Below are 16552 nucleotides of genomic sequence, written 5' to 3' on the forward strand. Positions count from 1 at the left end.
CATAAACGTTATGAACAGAATCAGTGACAAAGGGCAACCTTGGCGGAGTCCAACTCTCACCGGAAACAAGTCCGACTTACTGCCGGCAATGCGGACCAAGCTCTGACACCGGTCATACAGGGACCTAACAGCCCGCATGCGGCTCTAGAGCCGCGGGTTGCCGACCCCTGCTCTAGACTGTTCTCCTTAAAAATGTAATTCTATTTTACCAATTTATATAACTGAGAAATTGAACAGAGTCTATCAAAATTAATTTGGAAAAGGAAAAAGGCTATCTTGAGCTTAAAAACTCTAAAGTTACCTAAAGATAAAGGTGGTCGTTCTCTCCCTGATATCAAACACTATAACTGGGCTTGTCATAGTCGACTCACATATGAATGGATCCATAGTCATATGAAGGGAGGGAAAGAAACCATTGGAATCATTGGAACTCTGTCCCTTTTGCTTTAATAGCTCAAATTACGAATAAAAAGAAACTTCTTAAATCAGTAGAAAGTCCATTGGTGGAGAATCAGGTAAGATTTGGAGGGACATGAATTGGTATTTGGCAAAAATTTCACAATTTCCTATTTGACGCCAATTATAAACAATGAAGATTTCATCCCTGGTCTTAAAAGTGGTGTGTTTCACAAATTGTTTGCGACAGATATAAGAGTGATAGGGGATATACCTACTGATTGTGTGGTTAAGATAGGACAAGGACAAGATTAACATAAGCTTCCACAAAAAGATTTTTTTTTGCATATTTACAAATTAGACAATTTATTAATTTATATCTCAAAACAACACAAGAGCTGGTTCAATTGGGACCAATGGAAAACTTTTTGATTGACAATAAGCTCAAAAAAGGGTTCATTGGACATTGCTACAGTCTTATACAAGAAAAAAAATTAACATAATGTTGAAAAGCTCGTCAGGAATTGGGAAAGAGATTTTAATAGAGAACATGACGAACAATTGTGAAAATAATGCATTTTGTTAACCCACTCATTCTTCCTTAGAAATAAGCATAAAGAAATGCAGTTTTGGATACTTCATAGACAACAGAGAACTTTTTATGTTTTGAATAAATTGGATCCAAACAGATCATCATTATGCCTTCAATGTAAATCAACAGCTGGTACCTATATGCATTTGTTCTGCCCAATAATATCAAGATTTTAGTGGTGTATAACAAAAGAAGCAAGTGCAATCCTGAAGTGTAAAATTTGTAAAGATCAGGGACAGTATTTCCTGGGCCTATCACCTGTAAATAAAATTATGGATAAAAACAGATTAATATTGTTAAATTAACTTCTGTTTACTGCCTGAAAATGTGTACTACTGAATTGGATTAATTAAAAACCTCCTACTGTAACTCAGTGGTATAAAGAATGTTTTAAAATATTACCATTAGAGAGGCTTAGTGCTAAATTGACAAGCAATTATGATGCTTTTATGAATATATGGCAACCTTTAGTGGAATACCTGCCAGTGATCTGCAAGATATCATTCAGAAAGGAGGAGGCATGGTGGATTTATTAAAAGTACTGAAAGAGATTGTGTATTAATGTTTTTGGCATTGATATATTTTAGTTTTTTCTTTGATCATTATTATTAGTGTAAGCTCAGACTGCTATTTGTTCTTTTTTCCTTGTTTTGTTTTCTGTTTACTTTGTAAAACAAAAAAATTATAAAATGTGATTAACAAATAGTAATGATAATTCCTAAGTGAATCTTGATTGCTTTAGGACGTGTGTATACACTTTTGGATGTCTAATCAGCTCTAATAATAAGAGCTCCTTGTGATGAAAGAATTTGACCCCTCAGTTGTTGAGATCTGATAAAATGGTAAATTTAATCTCAAGATGCTTTCTTCTTTTTATATTGCTTGCAAGTAAAATTTGCTCAAATGATTGGGATGGCTGAAGATTAATCTATAGTGGCCAATGCTACCATTACAGTTACACGTTTTTGATCAATTTAACCAAAAATGGGCACATGACTTAAAAACACCCTGATAAAACTGAGGCAACCCTTGTAACTTTAAATGGCTAAAATCAGTTAAAAACAGAGAAGCATCCAACCCCAGGTTATTCACATGCCTGAGAATACAGCTGGCCAACTCCCTCCAGACAATGTCAGGAGGTCCTGCAAAGAACTTCTGGAGAAACTGTATACGAAAAGTAGCAGTTCTACTGGCCAGGTGGATAAGGTCCTGGCCCCCCTCCTCTCTTGGTAAAAACAAGACAGACTGTGGGACCCAATGTAAACCGTTCCAGAATAATTCAACCATTTCTGATTGTATTTTTACTAGCAGACCTGGTGGTGGGTCTAAAACAGAGAGCTTGTGCCACAGTTGTGATGCAACAAGATAATTTAAAACCAGCACCTTGCCCCTATATGACATTTGGGAGTGTAGCCATCTCCACTTTGCCAACTTATTCTTAACTTTTTGCTCTATATTTTCCCAGTTCTTTTGTACAATAGATTTATTTCCTAAATAAATGTGGCAGGTCGGTGCAGATTCATCTTTAAGGTGAGTGGTGGGTGGCATCAACGTAGCCTTTATAGCCAGGTGTGCACCATGAGTGCTCACACACACCGTTTTTACAGGGCTTTGTGGTGACAGCGTGTTGTGCGCTCCCGTAATATTTTGCTTGTGGCGGTGCCTTCTCCAAACGCTATGCTTGCCATCATCATATCCAGGTTAGTATTGTGTTTTTCCCTTTTCTGACTTTTAGTCTGGTTCGTGCAACCATGCCTGTCTTGGGTTCAGGACCGCGGTTGGGTTGTGTGGGCTCTCTCCTGCTCTCTGGAGTGCATGTGGTCGGGCCTTTAGATCCTGGGTTGTTGCGGGACTTGGCCGTAAATCTTTTGCGACTTCTCCCTTCCTCCTCCTGCGGCATTCGGGTGTGCGCACCTGACATGCAGCTACATGGTGCAAGGTGTGCGCAGTTACGTCGAGGCCATCCCCACCTCCTGCTGAAGGGGCTTTTGTTTTGTCCCAGTTCTGCTGCTTTATGCTGTTTTTAACTGGATTGTTATCTACTCAATTAATAATTTAATTTTATTTAGGTAAGGGCTCAACCTGCTCATGGTGAGTCTTTTTGTAATTTCGCTGCATGTTTATTTGCTGATGCTGTTTTTTCCTTTGCATACAGATTTAGTTTGTCATTTGTCTGCATGTTTTGTGTTCCTGTCTTATTGATTGATGCTTGCTTTGTATGTTTATTTTTGCTTAGTGTTTGGTTTGCACTGTTTTATTTGTTTTGCATTAACCCTCTCAAGGCAGGCGTTGCAGATTTGCAACTGCTAATTGCTAATTATCTAATTACTCCACATTCATATTTTATGAGCCTTATTTTACTCAGAAGTAAAACTGCAGGACTTAGTTGCACATTAGCAACAAACAGTTTCCCCCTAGCTCACCAGATGGCAGTGCTGTCTCTCTTCCAACATGGATGCCTCCTTGGTTTCACCGAAACAGATTTCCTAGGCATCAATTTCATGTAAGTTTCACTACCAATCTCAATTAATTTGAAACCAATACTGCATAAGATGAATCATGAATGTATATAGATACAGTACATGCCAATTAGTAGATTTTATCTCCTCTGGGTTTTTCCCCAGGGGCAGCTCTAGTTCAATGTTGCAGATTTGCAACGTGTGGCAGGACAGGCACCAATAGGTGTCACATGTGTTATCTGCTAGTTTGCCTATATTTTGAGCAACAGTTTATACTAGGGCTAATTTACTATGCCAGTGTTTACTTATTACTTTGAGGAGTCATTGAGGGTATATCCTATGGAAAATGGAGTGAAGTTACAAACTATCAGAGGCAGATTTCATCAAAAGCAATGGCATAATACAATGTTCAATTGACTGTGCAGTGAGGAAAACTGATGTAGCCTAAATTCCATGGCACATTTATGCAGATATAGTATAGATCTTTTTTTTAACTGAAAGCTTTTTACTCTCTTTGCAGAATTTGCGGTGCGTCATGGCAGGCCGACAAAGACTTTATTCAGTCAGGGAAGCCATTGAGATGATTTGCATTCCTGATGGGGCTTTATCTGACACAGAATCCATTTTAGACGATAATATTGATGATCCAGATTTTGCTCCTGAAGCATACATGTCTGACTCTAGCCTTGATGATGATAAGCCACTGGCAGCAATAACAAGAGCTAATCCCAACTACCTTGATGTTGAAATTCATAATGTACACGCAGACACTGAGGTCCCAGATGACAATGAACCTCAGCCAGACCCAGCTCCACTCAACAAAGAGTTTTCTTGGAGGCAGAGGAAACCCTCAGCAGCTCACATAGACTCTTCATTCAGAGGACCTGCGTTCTCTCCTCCACCAGATGAAATACCAAGTCCAAAGTGGTATTTTGGTCAGTTCATGGACAAATCCGTGTTTGAACATATTTCTCACCAATCTAACCTGTATACAGTTATGAAGAATGGCCCAGAACTGAAAACAACCCCTTCTGAAATGGAGCAATATATTGGTTTACACATCTTGATAACCGTAGTACGTATGCCATCGTACCATATGTACTGGCAGACGGCAACACGCTACGACCTAATTGCAACAGTCATGGGACGTAAGCGATTTGATCATCTGTGAACATACATCCATATGAACGACAACAACAATATGAAACAAAAGGGTGAGCCTGGATACGATCCATTGTTCAAGGTCCGACCAGTACTTAAGAAAGTCCATGTCAAATGTTTGAAAGTTGAACCGGAAGAAAACTATTCCATTGATGAGCAGATGATCCCCTTCAAAGGAAAGATTGGAATGAAACAGTATATAAAAAACAAGCCAAAAAAATAGGGGAATCAAGGTCTTTACTCGTGCAGGGGTCACTGGACTAGTCTATGACTTTGAAATATACACTGGGAAAGGAACTGTGACCAATGAGCGAGGACTTGGTGTTGCCAGTGAAGTACTGCTTCGTCTCGTATCAGACGTTCCAAAAGGACTAAACTACAAGTGCTTCTTCTACAACTGGTTCACTTCCCCTGAACTCATTGTGGAACTGAAGAAAATGGGAATTCTAACAGTTGCTACCATTAATCGTAACCGTCTCCTTGGATGCACCCTCAAAAGTGACAAGGAACTGTCAAAGGCTGGGCGTGGTGCGTATAAACTGAAATACAAAATGACAAGTGGAATGGTCATCGTGAAGTGGTATGATAACAAGGCAGTGTTACTGGCATCATCCTTCATTGGCCCTGATCCTGTTGATAGATGCAGAAGGTGGTCAAAAGAGAAGAAGGAATATGTGGAAGTGGACAGACCCCACATTGTCAAGGTGTACAACAATAACATGGGAGGAGTAGACTTGGCAGAGATGTTTGTAGCTCTCTGTCGCATTGAAATCTGCCCACGTCGTTGGTATCTGCACATTTTGTACTACTTGATTGACCTATCACTGGTCATCGGCTGGCTCCTCTACCGTCTCACCCAGAAGCAGGAGAAGAAGTATATGCCACTTCTTGACTTCCGTACTCAAGTTGCAGATGCCCTAATCAAGGTTGGCAAATAGGCTGACTTGAACAGCAGGAAAAGAGTTTGCCCATCACTGGAAGATGCTCCAGAACCCATTCAAGCTGCCCCACCTCCACCTCCACTTCAGAGGATCGTTGCGCCATGGGTTGATGTCAGACTAGACCGAGTCGATTATTTTCCCATCCATGCTGATAAACGCGGACGATGCAGGCTGTGCAAGGTTGGCTACTCATAAATGGTCTGCCTGAAGTGCAAAGTACTTTTGTGCTTTACAAAGGACAAAAATTGTTTCTTTGACTATCACACGAAAAAGTGACATTCATTCACCTTCTCCATATTGTTTGCTGCAAAGGGATCAAACGTTATTTCTAATTTTGTTTTTACAATTGTAATTTTGTTTTTACTATTGTCATTTTTTGTTTTCCATTTTTTACTCATCTATACCAAGTTGTTTTTTTTTGTTATTCTGCCACTGTAAAGCATTTTGTAACATTGTTTTGAAAAGTTCTATACAAATAAAGTTAGCATTCATATTATATTCAGTCTTCAGTGTTAATTTACCATCCGGGCAAATGTTGCAAATCTGCAACATCCCAGAACGCATTGCATGTGAAGGTTTATCTAAAAAAAAAGTCAGAATTGCATATTGCTACCCCATATAATAATTTTCCCCAAATATCTGATTTTTCCTGTTACTAAAACTTAATTTGAGCCTGAGAGGGTTTTTTTTTGTTTAGTTATTAATTGGGTTTGAATATACCATTGACTGTTGAAGGGATAGTGTGCAATAGATAAGTTGTGTAACTGGTGCAGTTTGTGATCTGTTGTTTATGTCCAGTTTCTATTTTTTTCGTAGGTCTACTTTTTAACTTTTGTGTAAATAAATAATTAATTTTCAGATTAATGATCCACCTCTTTTTATTGCCCTGACCTGGCACAGCCTTTTTGTAAAGATTGGAAAGTTTGATAGTTCTGGGGCTATCCCACTAGGTGGTGTTGCTGGTTAAAGTATTTCACAATTTAAGTCTCTGACACCAATCATGTCACTTAAAGACTAAGATATTTGAGACCATCTTTCTTCCAGACAAGACCATTAAGGAGAACAGGGAGTCCAACAGGCCATTCACCAACAGCGAGGGCTTCGCTCTTTCCCGAGGTTCACCCTTGCAGCAGACAGGACAGAAAAATTTTCAGTGACCTTGGTTAAAATGCTGACATCCTGTTGGTCTTTTATAAAAACAACAACATCATCAGCATATGCAGATAAAACCATATTGCTAATAAAACCAGGTAAAACCAGACCATAAACATGCAAGTGTATTTTCCGAAGGAGGGGTTCCAGGGAGAGTGCATAGAGCATCCCCGAGAGCGCACAGCCCTGCTGAATGCCTATATACACCCTAAAAGGAGCACACAGACTACCACTGATCTTCAGCACACCCTCAATTTTACTGGACAGCACTGGATCATGACAATGAGACCATCACTGAAACCAAACCCCCTCATGGTTTTCCAGAGGAAGCCGTGCTCAACAGGGTCAAATGCCTTATCTTGATCTAATGAAATCAAGGCTGTTTTATACCCAATGAGCAGGAGACCTCCAAAACGTCTTGAATTAGGTAGATGTTATCCACCATGGACATGCTGGGGATGCAATACATCTGATCCCGGTGGATGACCTGCTTTATAGTCCCTCTCAGCCTCGTTGCCAGGGCCTTGGAGAGGATCTTATGATCGGTGCAGAGGAGAGACCCAGGGCACCAGTTCTTTATGTCTTGCAGGTTTCCTTTTTTTTGGCAGGAGGGTGCCAAAAAATATATTTTTATATACATATAACAGAAGCTGTTTAATATTTTGAAAAACTTTGCCAGACATAAAAAATCAGACATAAAACCTGCAGCTGTTTATTCACATTCAGTCTGAGTGAAATAATCAGTAAATAAAGACTTTGTAGTTTTATTGATGCTGAACAGGCTTATACAGATGTTCACAGCTGCAGCTGTAGAGTTAGTGACAGCAGTAACATACGAGTGTACAGACATTTAGTTATCTTTATTCCGCTGTTGACTTGATATTTCATTCTTTTTTTTAGGAAATTCAAAAGAAAAATTGAAAATCTCATTAACAATCAACTCCAAGAAATACCAGCTGATCTCTATCAAAAAATTGTTAGCTAGCTTTACGAACTGGGAACTGGGAGAACTGGGAAAATTGGTCTCAGATGAAGAAGAAAAAGCAGTTGTCACTGGTTTAACTGGTTAAACTAGTTAAACTGGTCTCAGGTCTAGATGCAGCTGGTCTTACTTGTTATTAACATCCACCTTCAGGACAGGCTGCCAGCTGTCAGACATGGTGGCCTTGACGGTCACATAACGGCCTTCATGAGACAGACTGCGCCCGTTGGCTTTGCCACGGACAAAGTCGATCTCATTGCAGTAGTACATCTCGTAGTAGAGATTGTAATCGCATAACTTTTGCATCTTTAACTCTCCCACAGCATACCAGTTGGAGTAAAGGTTAAAGTCGTAGGGATTGGAGAACATGACAGCCAGCTTTCCCAAGTCCTGCTTGCTGGATTTATCCATGATGCTGTAGGTGAAGACACTCACAGAGCCGCAGGCTGTGTCGGGTACCTTCTTGAAAAGAGCTTTGCCAGTCTCTTTTGGTTGGATAGTTGGAGGAAGAGGGTCCTGACATCTTCCACAAATGAGGTGATGGCTGGACAGAAACAAAAACCTAGCTGTTAGTTCAACATCAAACTCTGCATCTATCAACAGACCATCAGAATTAAAGTTGTATCTCCACGCTGAGTCAAAACCTCCAGTTAAGTTTTGTCTGTGAGGTGAACAACTGAACAGGTCTGCTGGATCTGGTTCTGATGTCCTGGTTTTGTGTAGACAAATTTCTAAGTATTGGGAAACTCACCGAGGCTCGTGCAGAATGTAGTTTGAGCTCAAGTTTCTGAGTTCCACACAGACCTCACGGTGAGTTCGAGACATTTTTATCTGAACCTGCAGGGAAACAGAGATGGAAACTTTTCAGACCAAGTCCAGGAGCTGAAAACAACTGGTCTCTACAGAGGTTTTAACTTCCTGATGTCACGGTCTCCTACAGCTGAATCTTATTGAGGTCTGAAAAACTACAGTATTTTCCGGACTGTAAGGCGCACTTAAAAGCCTTCAGTTTTCTCAAAAAGCGACAGTGCACCTTATAATGCAGAGCGCCTTATATATTTAAGAAGTCGTAATGTTTTAGTATGACTTTGGTAAACTACAAAGTCGCACCTGTTGCAGCAGAAAAGGCTCAGTTAAAATCACATTTGGTAGCGTTGCGCACAGCACAGGGACATGAGCAAGCAGTGTTGGCATTTGTACTTGACGCTTACGTTGGTGCAGTATTTTTCTGTGAGTTTTGAACCGTTTGATTATCTTTGTGATCTCTCATAGAGTGATCATATAAATACTGATACAGGCAAACCAGCTCTGCTAAAGCACTGAAATCATCACTTGGCACGAAGTTACAAAAATTGGGAGGTGCACATGCACAATGGTGCACCTTATAGTTTGGTGCGCTTTATATATGACAAAAGTTTGAAAATGGAACATTCCTTGACAGTGTGTCTTATAATCCAGGGCGCCCTATAGTACATAAAATATGGTAAGACAACTGCTGTCCAGTTCACCTCCTCCTCCGGTTTATCTCCAATATGAAGCTAAAACTGGAAAATAACCTGATGACATCAAAACCTGCATCTTCATCAGGAAGTGAGCTTATACTTTTTGTATCAGAACATGGTTCGACAAAAACAAAATTTACAAAAAACAAATAAGCAAAAAAAAAAAAAAAATGTGGAAAAAAATCCACCATTAAAAACAAAATTTAGTAGAAGTAAGTGGTAAAAGACAGCCCGGTTTGGAGCTCTACAGCTCGGAGACACTTTACAGCAGAAACAAAGTTAAAACAGGTAGGCTGAACCTTACAGGACTGAACTAGCAGTTTAAATAAGAAATGCTGGAAATATAGAGGACCGGAACTTACATAATCAAAAATAAAAGCAGAAATATATATTTTGTTTTTGCCTTTTCCTTATACAAGTGTTTGTTCTGTTGTCATTTCCTCATCTCCTCTTTTTACTTTACCGTGTGCATTTCTGCCTCAATATGCAAATGAGGAGGCTGAGTGGGACAGAGAGGACCGGGGCCGAGGTGGAGAAAAAGTGGTCAGATTTTAGGGTGGAGGCGAAAAAGCGACTAACTGGCCACCGCCAGAGCATGTCAGCTACAGGTGTGGGTAAAGGCGTACCGAACTGACGGACGGTCTCGTGCTGAAAAGTGATCGCACGGGTGTGAGTTTTTATTAAAGCGCGCCTCCTCTGTGTCTGGGGGTTTGGAAAGGGAAACAATAAATAGTCATCACTGACTGTGTTGCTGTCAGTTAAGCTAGCAACGTGCCTTAACTCTTCTGCAGCTGTCTGCGACATCTCTGCTAGACTTCACTTCCTCTCAAATGAGGCGTTCTCCTGAAACGGCCAAAAACACAGACATAAACAATCGATCCGGCTCCTTCCTGTTTATTGACCAATAGGAGAGAAGCTGGACCAAGAAGACAGCCTCCTTATTGTCACAGTTCCACTGTTTCCATGCCACAGTCTCTCTGCTCTAGTCTCAGTAATTTTTCACAGTCTCGCCACGCCCCCGGTTTCCAATGCAACTGCAATCATTGCTATCATCTCCACCTGTTTCTGCCACTACTTAAGCTCACCACCTACTCTCAGACAGTGCCAGATTATTGAAAGATTTTTGCCAAGTAAATGTCCAGCGTTCTCTCACAGTCCATGCCTATCTTGTTCACGAACCCTTGCCTGTACCATGACTCTCAGTCCTCGCCTGCTACTTGCCGGACACCTTCTGGGACTCAGCTAACTGGTAACTGACCTCGCTTCCCCTCTCTGGACTATGCCTATTGATTCGTACCCTTCTGGTTTTGGCTGCTTTCCTCTGACCTTCTGGCTCTGACATCTCGCCTGTTCCCGGACTTTCCCACTAGCCTACGCCACCTCTAGAAAGACCTAGCCTTTCCCCACTCGCGTCTCTCGGTGGACTTACCTGTTCCGAGGCTCCCTCCTATCCATCCTGAGGGTCCCGTCCTGAGAACTTGTGTTCCTACTAGAACATTAGCTTCAATAAACATAGTAAAACTTTGCTTGTGTCTGTCTGTTCCAAGTTTGGTTTTGCCAAGCCTTGTCACTCATTTGCATATTAAGGAAGAAATACATATGGTGATGTAAAAAGAGGAGGAAATGTCAAAAGAACAAACGCTTGTATAAGGAAAAAGCAAAACAAAATATAAACATTACTTGACAAAACCGCATGTGTGAAGAAATGGCAAAAACAAAATATAAACATTACCTGATAAAATGTATGTGTAAGGAAAAGCCAAACGCAAAATATAAACTAGTGATGGTGAAACCGAGGCTTCCTGAATCTCTGAACCACTTTGAGACAGTTGCTCAGAAAATGGCCTATTGTGTCGAAGCACTTGAGACTCCCTAAAATGGTGACATCTGGTGGTTGTTTTTATGTACTACAATTGATGTGAATAAAATTGATAACTGTGTGAGTCTGTGTTTTATTCATACCATTTTCATTAAAGCTCATGCTCTCCAACAAAACCTGTTTTTGTTTTTATAAACTGAAAGGAAGATGATCTTTTTTAACAATAGATACACCATGTTCTGTTGGACTGTAAATTTAATTTATATTCCATGAATTATTTTCATTTAATACTATCTGAGAACTTATAACTTTATGCTATGATGTCATGATAGTGATTCATATAGGAAGAGGCTTTGAGTGACATTCAAAGATTTTTATTCATTCTCACAAATATTTTTAAATACCCTTAAATTCACACACAATCACTCAACCTGTCTAAACTCAGACTCTCACAGACTCAAATCCATGCACACAACCACTCAACTTCAGACTCTCTTTAACTATATACCGCTATTTGAAATTTGTACAAAAACACGTCCACCTTTCCAAAAACCCAGTTTGGGTGGATATTCAGTCTCATTTTAAAGCCTTGAGAATAACTACAAGACCCACCCACTCGGGATTCCTGCGAATCAGCGCATGATTAGCTGCGTGTCACAAGCAGCTCGAGACACCAGAAAGAACGAGCCTCGTTTAGGAGCGGTTGCGTGATATTGGACGTGTTGACACAGCCACCAAAACACTGCATTACGATACTTCTGCTTCATTTGGCTCGAAACTGTGTTGAGCAGGAGGTGGTTCTCCTAACATTTTAATAGTGTTTATCTTTTATGTAGACACTTTATGTTTATGTTTTATTGTCTAAACAGTATAGATACAAAAAAAAAAAGAAAAGTGTTTTACATATCAAACCACAGCAATAATGAATACCAAGTCCTGAAGTGAAATACTCTGGGTGCTTTTTAACAGAAGAGACAGTAACCAGGCTGGATAAGTGTCTAACTCAGTGGTGTTCCACTGTCTTAGAAGTTTTAGGTTTTTCTGCTCCAACACACTTAATTCAAAAGATTTAATTACCTCCTCACCAAATCATCAAGTTCTCTAGAAACATGTTCACAAGTCATTCATTTAAACAATGTGTTTAAAAATAAGAACACATCTAAAACATGAAGGAGAGCGGCTCCTGAGGAATGGAGTTTGACACAGAAACAGGCCTAAAGATGGTGCTTGTTTACATAAAAAAGTAATATTCTTCATTAGAAACTGAAGAACTTTATACTTGTTATCAATCTAACATGTTTATCAATCACATCATCCAATTTTCACACTTTATTCACACTTATTTAGCTTTTACTCACCTGTTTCTTGTTTTGATGGGTGACAGCACTAAGCTGCTTCCCTGCAGGGATCAACAAAGTTTCTGTCAGAAATAAACTGCAGCAACACATCTGTTTCCAGTTTCAGAGACAAACAAAGTATCAAATCAGAGAAAGACTCACAGCACAACTGACAGATGATAGTTTTCCTCTCAGATCCAAGTCGACTCAGTGTAGCTGGATGCCACTGATGGCACTGTGAAGGGCTGCTGCTGCTGCTTCTTATTGTATGGTAAAGCTGGATTTTTTGAATTCTTTGAATTTTCTTTGTCTATTTGCTTATACAGAAGGTTGCAGGATCACGTACAAAGCTTTCTGGGTGGAGTTTGCATGTTCTCCTCAAGCATGCGTGGGTTTTCTCTGTGTACTGGCGTTTCCTCCCACAGACCAAAAAACATGCATGTTAGGTAAACAGGTAACTAGGTGTGAGTGAGAGCGTGAATGGTTGTTTGTCTTGTTTGTGATGGACTTGCGACCTGTCCAGGGTGTATCCCGCCTCTCACCCTGCTGGAGATACGCAACAGCTTCCTACAACCTGGAAAGTGGGAAGTGGGTAAAGAAAATGGATGAATGGATGGATGTTTCCTTCTTCGGGAGAGAAAACACTCCTTGTCTGTGGCCAAGAAATACCAGGCTTCCTTTTTTCAGACTATGGCTGTCTTTAAACAATTTCAATAATGCTGAATCATTTTTCAGAGTTACTATTTTATATTTCTCCTATTTTCCCCTGTTTCTTATAAGAAAATGAGCACAGCAACACTCTTATATAGTTAGTGAGTGACACTTCAATACACTCCTGCTGTACCAATCTCATGTTGGGCAACCAGTGCAAATCAAATTGGTGTTAAATAAAAATGAAATGCATAAATAAAGGCCTAGCATGCCTTGAAAGAATACATATTGCCTGCAACCTTTCATGCCAGAATTTGAAAACAAACATCATCTTTTGATGAGAAGAGATAGAATTATAACCGTTTTGGTCAAACCTTGTAAATGACGTGTGCAATCTCATATGATATCCTACAAAACGTGACTCTTAACTACTACTACGCCAGTATCACTAAATTTGACTGAGTTATAGCCATTTTTATTGCTGGCTAAGGTCAATTAGCTGTAGCAGCCCTCTTGAGATGGATTAACTCCAAAAGTTCATCAATTATTGATGTACAGTACATCCAATAATTACTTTCTGAGAGTTTCACTAAAATCTGTTGAATGGTCAAAAAGATATTTGCCAACAGATACATAGTGTCTAAATTTTAACGCCAAAACTTTCAGCAAAGATGTTGTCCAATGTGTAGCACTGAAAGTATGTGGTGGTAATTACTACTGCTATAATAAAATGTTAGCTCAATGCCTGTAAAATTGGCTGTTATAGTCATTTTTGTGTTTGCAAGGGTCACTTTGCAGTGGTAGCCCTCTTGAATTAGGTTGACTCCAAATGGTAATAAGTTATAGATTTACATCCAATGATTGCTTTCAGAATGTTTCAGTAAAATGTATTGAGTGGTTTATGAGATAATTTGCTAACAAACAGAGATAGCTTTAATAGTTACTGTCAAATCTTTATGCAAAGATCTTGCAAATTCTGTACATTCTGTACATTCTGTACATTCTATACATTCAGTAAGCTGCTTAAAATGATTTCTCAGAAGATGCATGATGGAGGAGATAATTATCTGTTCCTGTCAGCAATCAATTGAACTCTGATATCACATTTCTGCCTGGACCTGAGTTTCTAGTGTGGCAGAGGTAATTGTGTGGATTTTCAAAAACAATCCTCCCACATAATTGTTAGTGTCATTCAGTCATTCAGCCATTCAGTCATCAGCTTTTTGTCAAGCAGGAATGATGAAAATGTTCCCTGTTGGAATCTAAGTCTTTACTTGTTTCAGCTTCGCTGTTTACAAGAGATAAATAAATTGTCTTTTTTTTCCTTCAACATGAAATTTAGATATCTTTCAGATGGCAAAATTCAAATTCTTGGGAGAGACAGAAAGATACCGTCTGTGTGATCACCTGACCCCGAATATGGGGAAATCTCTAATTCAGTTGTAATTACAGAGGTTTAGTTTCACAGCCATCTTTTGTTTATTAATCAACAACCAAGCTTGTACAAGTTTGTGAGTTGTTTAAATAAAACCTGCTACATTTTACATTTACATTTTATTTGATTTATATCCCTTTATGTTCACCATTATTCCAATTTGACATTAAACCTGGCTGGCTAATTTATGTCATGAAAAATTTACAGTGTTAATATTTACATCCACCTCAGATTGTTGTTATCTTGTTCTTTTGTCCAACATCAGTGTCTGACCTCACAAGTGAAGGCTTGCCGTAATTTCAACCTGGCAGACTCACCCAGCTGTCCGGCATCACTCATCATGGATCCTCGCTCCCAGCTGCCAGATCGTGTCCAGGTGCAGGATATAAGGCTCCCCGGCCATGGCTCCTCCTGCTCGCCAGCCAAGTCTCATCCCACCGCCTCCCCGATCTCCACCACTCCTCTGGACTTCCCTTCCTCGTCCTCCACGCCACCACCAGGTCCGGGTCCCGGGGGATGACTACTCTAATCTCTCACCCTACTTCGATCATTCAAGCTCACAGCGGTTCTCTGCAAACTCGTCTCCTGTCGGGGCCCGAGCGCCAAAGACTTCTAACCAATAAAACACTCTAATTGTCTTTAATTCTCCGTGTGAGTCTCTCCAAGGTTGAAATGTGCTTCTGGAAGAATGGTAAAAAATTCCCATAAACACTCCTAAACCTGTGGAAAGCCTTCCCAGAAGAGTTGAAACTGTTATAGCTGCACAGGGTGGAACAACATCATATTAAACCTCAAGGATTAAGAATGGAATGTCACTCAAGTTCATACGCATGCAAAGAGAGGTAAGCAAATACTTTTGCCAATATAGTGTAGGTAATTTATGGATTTTTAAATGTGTAATTTTAGGACTGTTCAATCATAGACTTGCTAGAATGAATGATAAACTTCCATTATTAAACGGACAAAGTTTCTATTCAATTCTACATTTTACCTGAAGCAACTTGTTGTCAGTGATCAGAATGTGTGCAGCCACAGCTTCATTTTTTCACTGTGAACATATGTTGTCTGACTGGTCATTCATTCTTTCTGTTACTGTAAGATTCCTATCAGTGGCAGTGATTCCTCTGTTCTGATTGGCTGATAAACATTGGAAAACTAATGGCGAGGATTATTAAACACTTGCACAATGTATAAACAGCACCTGGTTGTTTAAACTCTACTGTTGAAAAGAAATACACTCTGGGTGTTATTTAGCAAAGACCAGAGCTAGTAAACAAGTCAAAAAGTTTAATGATATTTGCGCATACTTTTTAAGGACTTGTGATCTGACTTTAACACAATTTACCCCCATCCTCTTGTAAAACAAATGTGTGATCTGAATATGAACAGTGAAGTGAAGTGAAGTGAAAATTATTTATATAGCACTTTTCAGCAAGGCGATTCAAAATGCTTTACAACACAGAAACAAAAATCAGGTACAGAATCAAATAAAGAGGAAAACATCAAAATCAAATATAGATATACAGAAATAAAAAACATCAATCATGTATAATATAAATGAAATAAGAGATAACCTAAATAAAGTCATGAAACTAAACATATCTAAACATGAGCTAAGATAGTCAAAATAGTAGCCAAGACAATCTGAATGAAATCATGATAAAGTTAAAACTGAACCAAACAACAATCAGGAATCTAACAGTTTAACAATCTAACAATATCTAAAATATGAGCTAAGATAAACTAAACTAAATGTACAGGAAGGCTAAGTAAGCTAACATAAACTGAAACATGATAATGCTAAATTAAAAGTACAATATGGTTAACTAATAGTTATAATAATAACTAATAATACAAGGCCCGCTAACAGCCAACATGAAAAATGCTAGGATAAACATGATAATGATAATGGGTTCAGGAGACAGAGAGAAAGAGACAGCAATCTTGGTGTTTGGATTAGAGAGTTTTTAAGACACAGGCCTCAACAGGTCTGTTTTAATGTAACCTTCTCTGATTGTTGTCTTAAACACAGGTGTCCCACAGGGATGAGTCTTGTCTTCTCGGTTAATTCCAATTATCTTATCTCTCATCTCATCAAGCAACTGACCTTTAAGGGTGTTATTGT

The 16552-nt window shown here is 39.4% G+C and overlaps 2 protein-coding genes across 12 annotated transcripts in view; both read right to left on the bottom strand.

Moving 5' to 3' along the window:
- Window positions 1-16552, bottom strand: part of LOC108242155 (NACHT, LRR and PYD domains-containing protein 12-like) — a 608460-nt gene that overhangs the window by 79991 nt on the left and 511917 nt on the right. The gene's annotated exons all lie outside the window — the stretch shown is intronic.
- LOC108250348 (DELTA-actitoxin-Aeq1c) lies at window positions 7398-11055 on the bottom strand. The gene is made up of 3 exons (XM_037973850.1): window positions 10615-11055; window positions 8435-8520; window positions 7398-8227 (listed from the first exon to the last, which is right to left on the bottom strand). The coding sequence occupies exons 2-3, from the start codon at window positions 8506-8508 to the stop codon at window positions 7810-7812; spliced, it is 492 nt and encodes a 163-aa protein (XP_037829778.1). The 5' UTR covers window positions 8509-8520; window positions 10615-11055; the 3' UTR covers window positions 7398-7809.

This window comes from Kryptolebias marmoratus, linkage group LG23 (assembly GCF_001649575.2).
Source record: "Kryptolebias marmoratus isolate JLee-2015 linkage group LG23, ASM164957v2, whole genome shotgun sequence".
NCBI lineage: Eukaryota > Metazoa > Chordata > Actinopteri > Cyprinodontiformes > Rivulidae > Kryptolebias > Kryptolebias marmoratus.